Source organism: Patella vulgata, chromosome 4 (genome assembly GCF_932274485.2).
Source record: "Patella vulgata chromosome 4, xgPatVulg1.2, whole genome shotgun sequence".
Classification (NCBI taxonomy): Eukaryota; Metazoa; Mollusca; class Gastropoda; family Patellidae; genus Patella; species Patella vulgata.
Window position 1 is genome coordinate 73,763,173 of NC_065882.2, and position 12,270 is coordinate 73,775,442.

Sequence of the window (12,270 nt, forward strand, 5' to 3'; positions counted from 1 at the left end):
TGCAAAAATCGGCCCAAAACTGACAGACAAAATGGACGCCCCTCGGTCTCAAATAGCTTAAAAATATGGTATATCAAGGTTGTGGACCCTATACAGGTCACAATTTTTATCCGATTTTGTTGAAACTTGAAATGTAAGTTTATAACCCAAAGATTTCGGTTCCTTTCGATATTTGCGCATATCGAATTGTAATTTCCTGAATTATGGCCTTTGATTGTAGGAAAAATCACTTTCTTATTAGCTTGTTCTCTATCCATCTCTCGAAAATGTGGGCGTATTCTGCCTGGCAACTGCTGGTTTTACTTTATCGACGTGTGTTGATATAGTGTATTATCGAACCAAGATCTTTTTATGAAAATGTCAAATCTATTAAGTGAAAAACAAAAATAAAACTGTATTGATTTTACAAAACATGGTGTCCATGAACTTTATCTTGAAGCAGATATCATATCTATTACTATGAAAATATTTTAATTCTTCCTTTTCCATTCCGTATTGAAATCAAAACTAAATGTTTTGGGGTTTTTTTTCTAAATATTAGAACCTTGCCCAGGGACCTTTCTTATTCACAAAATCTACAATTAAAATATTTTGAAATACAAGCCAATGAAATGTTGGCCATTATATTTATGCTTAGTTTTATTCAAATTACGAATTACTCAAATAAGTAATATAAATTTTACTAAAGTGAGTTATATATTTTACCATAAGAGCTAGAAATAAAATGTCTTATACCTGGAGGCCTTAGGTTCTCTCTTGGTGTTGACTGAGAAAGCTCATCTGGATTTTCGGGTGTAGTTTCCCCATGTCAGTTGCACATGATCGAAGGCTTGGCAAGTGCTAGAAATAAAATGTCTTATACCTGGAGGCCTCAGGTTCTCTCTTGGTGTTGACTGAGAAAGCTCATCTGGATTTTCGGGTGTAGTTTCCCAATGTCAGTGGCACATGATGGAAGGCTTGGCAGTGCTAGAAATAAAATGTCTTAAACCTGGAGGCCACAGGTTCTCTCGTTGTTTTGACCGAGAAAATTCCTCTGGATTTTCGACTGTAGTTTCTTCATGTCAGTGGCACATGATGGAAGGCTTGGCAAGGAACAGCGTCTAGTCATTCATATGGGACGAAAAAAGAGATTCCATGGAAACACTGGCATGCCCGTAAAATAACCCTTGACAGTTGGAATAAGAGTAGGCCGTAGTACCGCTGTCTGGTCCAAATTTCCCTGATAGTACACTACATTGTGTACCCCGTCTGCATTAGTTATGTTGGAGCAGAAAAGTTGGACGTTATAAACCACATTTCATTTCATATCAATTGTTTGTTAACAATATGGGGGGTTGGGTGACCTAATGGTGTAACATGTTCGCTTTAAATCATAAGGATTTTCATTGAGTCAAGTGGCTTGGTTTCGATTCCCTACACTTGTACGTGATAAGGAGTAGGGTGGCCTGTCCAACCTTGTCGTTTTTCTCCCACATAGCTAAAGACCCCTACCCACAAGTGAATTATTGAAATGTTATGGAACGATATGTTGAAGTGAAATGAAATGGGGTTTAACGTCCTACTGTTCTATGAGGGAAATTTTGCCCTGACAGCGGCACAACGGCCTACTCTTATATCAAATTCCAACTGTCAAGTGATCTTTTACATGCATGCTAATGTGTACACGGGACCTCGGTTTTTCATCCCATCCAGACGACTAGACAGCTGTCATAGCGAGCCAGCGTCTTACCCACTTAGCCAACGTGATCCCCCAGAAACTTATGTTAGTCTTGAAATGACTTAGTTTCTCTGGAGTGAACATTAAACCTCATTTCTCTTTCTGTTGTTAACAATATTTCATGTCATTTGTTAACAAAATCAATTATATCAAATTTGTTATGACTTTGATCTTGTTATCATAGACCTACATCTTATCTTTAATATCAATAAAGGGGGCCGCAGTTTTCAATTTCTCTTGTGAATTTCATGTCATGTGGTGCCATGGATTTGTTATAAACAAGATTAAATAGTCATGGGATATGAAATGGCCTATCTTATAATATATATAGTTGACGTCACTGACACAATTAAAATAATCATTATCAGATTAGAACATTTTCTTTCACGAAGTTATGTAGACCCAAGTTCATTTGGTAAAATTTTTTTTTAGACTACAATAAAATAGTTTTAGAATGTCCCAGATAAGTAAGACTTGGTACCATGTGTTTTAATATTAAGTGCAGGACAACTGCACTACACACAAAACAAAACAAAAAAGACAAACCTGCGGAGAAAAAAGAAAGATGGGACTTAACGTCCACTCGACACAAACTAGGTTATTTTGGGACTTACATACATTAGAAGTTTATTTCAATAATTCGTTTGCACATACTAGGGCAGTAGAAGGAAACCTGAGGACCCAGAAAAAACAACAAGGTTAAGCAGGCAACCTTACTCCTTGTCGAGACAAAACCTTGGGATCAAAAGTGCATGTGTTGGACCAGTCGACAACCCCATGATCATTATTGGAGGGATGTTAAATTCTTTGCAAATATAAGTTTGATAAATTAGGAGTTGAATTGTTATGAATATTTAATTAAGTTAAGTAGGCCACACACAATTCACCAATTACAATTAGAAGTGATATCAGTTGTTTTTTTTAGATCATAAGGTCTGTCAATGACTCACAAACCAAGAGATTTTGGGTATGACAGATGTATCCACGAACTATTTTCAATGTCTTACAGGTTCAGTTATATGCTAATGTGTAATGGAGGACCTCAGTTTCTAAACCTGCTGTCTAAATGACTAACTTCATAGTTGTTTGGATGGGACAAAAAACAGGCGTCCTGTGTACACATTTCCATGACCACAGACCCCAATATTATAAGACAGACCTTTCACCATTTTTTCTAGGATTAATAAGACATGGAAAGAATTTGAAATTTTATTCAGATTTCACATTTCATGGATTCATATTTCAGAAGAACTTAATTACCATAAACTAGCGATGGAAACTCTTGAAGAACTTGATTGGTGCTTGGATCAGCTTGAGACGATACAAACACACCGGTCTGTTAGTGATATGGCATCTAGTAAGGTAAGTTTCTCAATGGTTTTACCTGTTAAAAAAAAATATTGAGGTTTGAGTGGTGCTCAACAAACATTTTTTGGACCAGGAACTGGTTGCAAGCCCTACTTATCATTTTTGTCGTTGTTGTTCGAAGCCTAAGACTCAGCAATTTCTATGTACATTCGACATTTTGGACAATTGTGTAGTGTGCCAATTTCTATGTACAATCGACATCTTGGACAATTATGTATCAATTGCCAGTCTTCGATTTTTGATATGTCCCAAAACGGGATGAAATTTAGGAAGCTTGTATCTTGGACAATTGTGCATCAATTCTTGATCGGATGTCACAATTCCAAGATGGCTGCAATTACATCATTCTTGGTTAATAGTACACACATACCTGTTGAATTCCAATAATAGTTTAGTGCTATTTAAACTGGCATTTTTGTATATTCGGTGTTAATTAAAACAGAACTGAATAGAATTTGGATATTTTTTGGAGTTTCCTATGGGAAATAATTAACAATATTTGTGAAATGAAATCAGCTGATTTTTTTTAAAGAAATCGAGAAAGGGACTATATTGATTTGGCAGATTTTCTGTTTTGAGAAATTTGAAAACTCATTAAATTATTAAATTTATTCTTTCTTTTTAGTTTAAACGGATGTTAAACAGAGAATTGAGTCATTTTGCAGAATCGAGTAAATCAGGAAATCAGATAGCAGAGTATATATGCAGTACATATCTAGGTAAGTTTACTTTTATTCTCTTATACATATATCCATTTACAACTGGGTAGATTGGAATACAGGAATGAAGTGTGCTTTATTCAAGTTCGACATGATACATGATTCAAGTCTCGAACCAGCAACGATTTGGTGACAAATCCTACTAATATACTCTAATATACACTGGAAGTAACTCTAATATACACAGGGAGTATAATTCCAATACACATTGAAAGATATTCTAATATACACTCTGGATACTCTGATATATACATAGGGAGGTACTTTAATATACATTGGGTATAACTCTAATATACACTGGGAGGTACTTTAATATACACTGGGTGTAACTCTAATATACACGGGCAGATGCACTAATATACACTCCAATATACAGTGGCAGATACCCTAATATACACTGGGAGATACTCTAATATAAACTGGGAGATACCCATATATACACTCGCTGGTGCGCTAATATATGCAGAGGGTGTAACTCAAATATACTCTGGGAGATACTATAATATACATTGGTATCCATTTTACAGCTGAGTAGGTCTGAATATAGAGATGAAGTGTGTTCTATTCAAGATATCACCTCGGTGGAAGCGGACGTAAAATACAACTAACTCATCATCATCTATTCAAGAGCTTCGAGTCCCAAAGTTACAACCATTTGGTCACAAATCATGCTCTATAACTGTTGTGTCAAATCCCTTTGTATAATATACATTGAGAGAAACCGCAATATATCCTGGATATATATATATTTGAATGTACCCTGAAAGATATTGGATATACAGGGAGTAATTAAAATATATACTGTAAAATACTCTAATATACACTGGAATGTTCATCGGTTAGACAAGACAAGACTTTATTGCATTTAAACACCCATAATCCATTTAATAACGTATAACGCTACTTATCTATTGCCTTAAAGCTGAATTTACAGGTTCTTTAAACAAGTATCTTCAAGAAAAAACTGGAAAAACGTAAAATTGACGTTCAGGTAATTCATTATACAAAGAATTAATGTCCTATTTGGGTCTTCATCTGTCACGTTCTAATATATTAGTCCAAGTAAGGCAATTATTTCTGGTTTAATAATTGTATAGAAAATATGAAGTTATGACAGTTTTCATAAACTTGTTCGACAAGATGTTTCTAATTCTGTGATGTTATGGTCGCATACATCTTGATGAACTTAATTTATTAAATAAGGGGAAGAAATCAGGCTACTGTCTTCATTTGTAATGGCTTCATCTAAGTCAATATTATGTGCGTTTTCTCGGTGAAGGCGTAGAAACTATCTTGTTTTTCTAAGATCTAGTTTCTTAAATGTGCGTCATTAAAAATTTGTTGTTGGTGGTTGTAATCGTTAATTTTATTTTGTTGACAAATTTCGGTTTTGAAGCAGGTGGGTGTTTTTTTGAAAGGGAAAAGATTGATGTCAATTTTCTTTCGAAATTTTTTTAAATTGCATCATTTAAATTGGGTGTAAAATATTCAATGCTTACAGTTTTATGACATAAAATTAAATTTGTTGACAAGTTTTTGAGCAATAGTTTTGCGCATTTATATCTATTATCTATGTCATTTAAAAAACCAGGTCAGATTTTGAAGGTCCTTTATAAGATGAAGAAATTAATGTTTTTAATGTTTACCCATTTTTGACATAACATTTTATATTTCTGTTTTATTTATGAAAATAATGTTAAACCTAGGCGTGTCTTTAATATGTTTTAAGCGGCCATAAGTCTACGCAAACCAGAATCATTTGTCATTAATCAGTTTTTAATCATAAGTGTTGAATATGTATATCAATTTATAATTTCTAACAGATTAAGGGGGGTTGGATGGCCGAATGCTTAGCGCATGCCCGTTGTATCATAAGGTCTGTCATTGAGATTTCGATTCCCCAGTTGTATGCGACAAGGTGTAGGGTTGCCTGTCAACCTCGTTTCCTCCCACTGCTAAACACCCGTACGCTCAAGAGAATTATTGAAATAAAATTGAACCATATGTTAGTCCCAAAATGACCTAGTTTGTGTGGAGTGGAGTTAAACCCTCCCTCTCTCTCTCTCTCTCTCTCTCTCTCTCTCTCAGTTTAAGCTCTGGTACTTGCAATATTGTTTATAAATCTATAAGTCTCTGCAAGCCAGAATAAATTGTCGTCATTAATCAACTTTTAATCGTACTAAATGATGAATATGTATATTAATGTACAATTTCAAAGTGTTTAAGCTTTGGTATTTTCAATATTCTTGAATAGGATATCCATTGTTTATCTCTTGATAACCTTACTTCCTGTAAACAAACGTTATATTGGTAGACAACCTATTTATTAATTGGAGTTTTCAAACGAAATACAACGTCTTGCCAAAGACGAATTTTTATATGAGCATGCAGCTTTAAGCTGTCTTTAAACATGTCATGTGAACAGCCACCACGTGACTCCCTTCTTGGAAAAACTTCGAAGCGTGTGAGCGGTTTGTTTTTTCTCGGCATCCAGTTTGCCTATAGTTTATTCTATTACTTCGTCTATGGCGGTTTTTTGGGCCGCTACACCTTCACTCAAAAAACATCATTTGGTGAATTTATTTTAATTATGTCTATTTCATTTTTGTAAATTTTGATGTTATAATTAATAGTTAATTATATTCCTTTAATAAACGACCACCCTAATTTGGGGTGCGTCATACCGCCATTCATTGGTTTGAGCAAACAGAGCAGATTTATTTGTCATCAGTCCGTCGGTCAAGTTTATTGAGAAAGATAAAAATAGAGATTTGCAAGATTCAATTAGTTTGTAAATGATCATGATATAATATCTTCTCATTCAGTGTGAAGATCGGACATGGCTGGGTTTGATAGATTAATCAGACAGCCGAATAGTCTTCCATTTTTGGTCCAGTTTCCTCCCTCTGCTAAAGACCCCTATGTGCCAGGGAATTATAAACCATAGGTTAGTCCTGAAATAACTTAGTTTTTGTTGATTGGACTTTAAGCCCAAGCCAGTACTATAAACTAGAATTAAAAACTTTGGTTTAAGATTCTTCCTCTCTGGGTACGTGTAAAATAAAATCGGAATATTAAATCATCACATGACATCGGTTTGAAATTCTTCCACTCATAGTATGTGCATGTAAACTAAAATTGGAAAATTCAGTCAACACATGACATCAGTTTGAAATTCTTCCACTCACAGTGCAGGTAAACTAAAGACGGAATATTAATTCATCACATGATATCAGTTTGAAATTCTACCACTCACAGTGCATGTAAACTAAAGTCGTGCAGGTAAACTAAAGTCGGAATATTAAATCATTACATGACATCGGTTTGAAATTTTCACTCACGGTGCTGGTAAACTAAAGTCGGAATATTAATTCATCACATGATATCAGTTTGAAATTCTACCACTCACAGTGCAGGTAAACTAAAGTCGTGCAGGTAAACTAGCTAAAGTCGGAATATTAAATCAACACATGACATCAGTTTGAAATTCTACCACTCACAGTGCACGTAAACTAAAGTCGTGCAGGTAAACTAATGTCGGAATATTAAATCATCACATGACATCGGTTTGAAATTCTACCAATCACAGTGCACGTAAACTAAAGTCCTGCAGGTAAACTAAAATCGGAATATTAAATCATCACATGATATCGGTTTGAAATTCTACCACTCACAGTGCACGTAAACTAAAGTCGTGCAGGTAAACTAAAGTCGGAATATTAAATCATCACATGACATCGATTTGAAATTCTACCACTCACAGTGCACGTAAACTAAAGTTGTGCAGGTAAACTAAAATCGGAATATTAAATCATCACATGATATCGGTTTGAAATTCTACCACTCACAGTTCACGTAAACTAAAGTCGTGCAGGTAAACTAAAGTCGGAATATTAAATCATGACATGACATTGATTTGAAATTCTACCACTCACAGTGCACATAAACTAAAGATGGAATATTAAATTATGGTGCCTTGGGTTTGTCAGCTTCCACTCTCCGTGCATGTAAACTAAAATCGGAATATAAAATTATCACATGACTGAAGTATTTTATTACCTGTATAATCACATTTTTGTAAACGGATATACAAGTCAAAACTGTGACATACCACCTGATTTAATTAGCAAACAAAAAACTAATCTGTTTTCCTCACCTAGAAAATTTTGTTATGACAATATATTATTATGACAATTAATCCAAGAAACAGATTCTTGTTTTGATATCTTTTATAATGTAATATATATTTATATAAAACAAGAAATAGATTCTTGTTTTGAAGAAAATTTAGAAAATTAGTTTTATAAAAAATGAGTTAAAAAAAAAAAAAACAACCAAAAAAAACAGTGGCTATTTCTATCTTCTATTTGTCAAAATTCATCAACAGGTAAATAAAATGGTGGAATATATTTTGAGGGACAGTGGTGTTGAGAGGTTTTGATTGTATGCTCACATGACTGAAGCATATTGTCAAGTACTGGGTGTCATTTTAAATTTCTTAAAACATATGAAATATACTTTTTATTCAAATTAAGTAGGGTAGATAGTACATACATTAAACATACATTATGCAAGAGCTGAATCTGCCTATTGCTGATCTTTCTTTAGGTCTGAAATGTTATCTAAATTATTAATTAAATTATCCAGACCATAAACAACTTTTGATGCCATCTCTAGCCTCTGATATTTACTGGATTTGAATATATTTTGTGAAGGATGATTTAACGTCAAAATGGATAATCGAGACTTTGTTTTTTATCGTACCGACTTTAGTAATGATGATCGAGGCTAGTCCTAAAATTCAATTGCTAATATCTTGGTTCAGAGTGGCGTAATTTGAATTTTCAGCATATTAAATTATCTTTACGTTATCTATTTTTTAACTATTATAGCGAGAACTGTCAACTCTTTATCTAATCTCTGATAATGCCGTATTTTTCAAAATTCCCAAATTTTATTTTTCACTCCTTGACTGTATGCCCCTCTATAATGGTTGTCTGGGCCGCAGTGGACCTCTCTCTACACACCGCTGTTGAGGGATTTGTTTTTGAACGGAAGCTGGTTTGTCATTGTCATCTTTTCAGTCAGCTTGTTTCCTTTATGAATGAAAAGTTTGCAATTAATATGTTTGTGTATACTTTGTGGCATGTTGATGACTTAACATTTGGTTAGAGGTCAGTTTTTAAAACTCACTTGTCACCACAAGTATTAGTGCTGAAAGGGAAACAAAATTGCTCCACCCTCTTAACAGATCTGGATTTCATCTCTGGACAAAATATTCAGGTTGACCCTAAATTAAGAGGTCAGGTCAGGCCATTGTTTTTGAAACCTGTTTATCACACAATTAGTGGAAGAGGGGACTCCTGATGCTCTTGTTGTTCTGGATTTCGTCAGTGCTCAAATATTAAGGTCATGCCAATCCTATAGTTATTTGTAATCGGTGAGATGGACTATCTAATTAAGTTTACACACCGAATGCCATGTTTTACTTTTTTAATGACAGGCATTGGTCCACAAGGTAGGGTATGCATATTATTTCTAAATCATCTGATACCATGTCTTAACTGAGTAGTTCATACAGCTACTGTATTTTTTTTTTGGCATTCATGATTTATCTTTTGCTTCTAAGATAGGAATTCATGCTTATTTATCTAATTCCAATAATGTTTTTAAAATGAAAGGTTGAATGTACAAATGGTTCAACATATGTTAGATATGCTTTGTTGTCCTTTTGATGCCTATCTTGTATGTGACATGGACTAGATGTGCTTGTCTATAACCTTGTATGTGACATGGATTAGATGTGCTTGTCTATAACCTTGTATGTGACATGGACTAGATGTGCTTGTCTATAACCTTATGCATTCTCTCTGGATCCTTAGCTTTCCTCCCACTATGGCAGCCACGGTGACTAAGTGGGTAAGACGTTGGCTCGCTAGCCTGGAAATCGCGTGTTCAATCCCTGCAATGGCCGAGAAAGTTCAACGTGATTTTCCGACATGGTTTGCCCTTGTCAGTGGTGCAGGATGGAGGGCCTGACAAGGACAACTGTCTAGTCATTCGGATGAGATGAAAAACCGAGGTCCCGTGTATACATTGCTGTACACGTAAAAGATCCCATGGCAGTTGGAATTCGATATAAGAGCAGGCCATAATGCCGCTGCCCGGGCAAAATTTCCTTCATAGCACACTGCAGGGCCTATGTCCATCTTCATTAGCCCAGTATAGGAGCAGAACAGTAAGATGTTAAAACGCCATTTCATTTCCTCCCACTATGTACTATATATGTTAGTCTCAAAATGACCTAGATTGTGGGAATTGTTTTAAAACTCAATCTTCCTCTGTTTTGAAACATAATTTAAAGCCAAGAAAATGTGAATATTACTACTCTATTTAATGTCCTTGGCCAGGGGGTCAGTGTATATCATCACTCTGAGAAACTCATCTGTCATAGGATATTTCATAATAAGTCGAATTAATTTCTCAACCCTTTCCTTTAGTCAAAAATTAATTTTTATTTATTTGTCTCCAAATGTTTTGTTCACAATATTTTCAGTAGAAGAATATATTCAAGCAGTGCTATGGTCTTTGATCTTGGCATCTAGTTTTGGAGATTAGGTCCGTTATTAAGTTTCCATTCCCATGCATAAAATTGGTCTATCTTGATTGAAGTAAATGTTACAAATGTCCATGATTCAGACAATCGTCCACAACAGTCTGGCAGAGTCCTAAAGGAAGCACATGCTAATTATCCCCCTTGCTATTTAATCGACTTCAACTTGCTAGTATATATAACTTATAACTATTTTTATATAATATATGTTCGTTTATTTTGTTACATGTATATTTGTTGTATTGTATTAATGTCATTTTTGTAATTGTATGCTGTTCCTCGCGGGCGTTTTTATGAAATAAATTTACTTACTTAATTACATATACGCTTTTTAGCAAGAGGTTGCCACAATATGTTGCTCCAACTGTGGTAGAAAGTCTTCAACCCCATTCTCGTCACACGAGAATTACGTTAAAGTCAATGGGGAAATTAATGGTGTACTGTATGACCTGTCTGGAATATTAGATTAGAGTTACCTACCCCAAACCCAATCCTTTTTGCCAAATCCCCTTATAGTGTCTATCCCAGCGTGTGGGAATTATCTTCCTCCCCAGTTGGCCTAAAAATAAACTCTCCCCGCTTCCATTCTATCTCTCTCCATTGTTATTTCATCTATTAATGGGCAAATTGCCTGCAATGAATGGAATGGTAAACAATAGATCTAATGTTATTGTGTGTTTATTCCTTGTGTTTATCTTGATTCTTGACATACCTGTAATAAAGGTGTGGTTACAGCTTATTTACATTCTGGTAGTCAAGGGTTTCATCATTCTTTTTGTCTGCCTCAATCCAAGAATCAACTTATGATTTAAAATGTCATTGATTGATAATAAAACAAATAATGACTTTAACAAAATTACAATAAAAAACATTAATCAAAATATGAGCATTATGAGAAATAATTAAAATACATACCCCCCTTTCCATTAATTACTTCTAGAGTTATGGCCCTTGTAGAATGCCGGTGAATTTTGAAATAGAAATTGAACCATAATATATTAGTAGACCTAAAATGACCTAAACTGTGGCGAGTGGAGGTTAAATCCCATCTCTCTCTCTCTCTCTCTCTCTCTCTTTCTTTACATGAGTAACTATCCTTCTGGTCTATGTCCTTTAAAATATTGATCAACTTAACAGGTACTTAGAGGATCAACTAGATTTGTTTTCTACACAGCTCGAAAGTTTTTATCCATACTCCCTTAATTCTCCTTTTATTAATCTTTTGAAGTGAACTTTGATATTTACAAGACAAATTGTCTTCTCTTTTCACGGTCATCTAGCTAATCTGTTCTTCCATATTTCTTAAAATAATGATCAACTTCATAGGATTTATGTAACTTTTTTTGTGTATTTTTTATGCCATACATCATTTAAAAGTTTGTTTTTAATCCTGCTACCTTAATTTGCTATAATAAATCTCTCGTGAGTAACTTTGATATTTACAAGATATATTATTTTGACTTTTCTTGCTAATTTTGTTTTTTTCTTAAATGTAGCTTTCAGATTTGCAAAATAAATGTCCTTTTTCTTTTCACAGTTATTTTTTCTTTCGAAATATCAAATAAATATTTTTGTTTAGTTTTCTTAATATTTGCAAAATAATTTTTTGGGGTTTGATGATATTTTACTACATCATTTAATAATTGAAATGTTCTAGGTCATACGATCATACAGAGAGACGTATAAAATAAATTTTTAGTTGGGTTGATTTGTTACGTGTGTATTTTAATGACATGTCATCCGCCAGAATGACTAGCTAATTAGGCAGCAAGAAAAAGCCATCAAGGTCTCATAAAACAAGTGTTGTCAGACATTTGGGGAGACAAGGATTAAATATGTTCTAACATAAACTG

General features: G+C 34.2%; 1 protein-coding gene and 1 long non-coding RNA gene across 2 annotated transcripts in view; one reads left to right on the top strand and one right to left on the bottom strand.

The window, feature by feature from the left end:
• LOC126819777 (cAMP-specific 3',5'-cyclic phosphodiesterase 4D) overlaps nt 1-12,270 on the top strand; it is a 127,260-nt gene that overhangs the window by 46,185 nt on the left and 68,805 nt on the right. The window contains exons 4-5 of the mRNA XM_050547999.2: nt 2,964-3,079; nt 3,711-3,804. Coding sequence (XP_050403956.1) covers nt 2,964-3,079; nt 3,711-3,804 — 210 coding nt within the window. The remainder of the gene's footprint in view (nt 1-2,963; nt 3,080-3,710; nt 3,805-12,270) is intronic.
• On the bottom strand, nt 2,977-11,488 carry LOC126819800 (uncharacterized). Its single transcript, XR_007679762.2, has 3 exons — nt 11,333-11,488; nt 10,898-11,048; nt 2,977-3,101 (listed from the first exon to the last, which is right to left on the bottom strand). It is a non-coding gene; the product is annotated as an uncharacterized LOC126819800 (long non-coding RNA).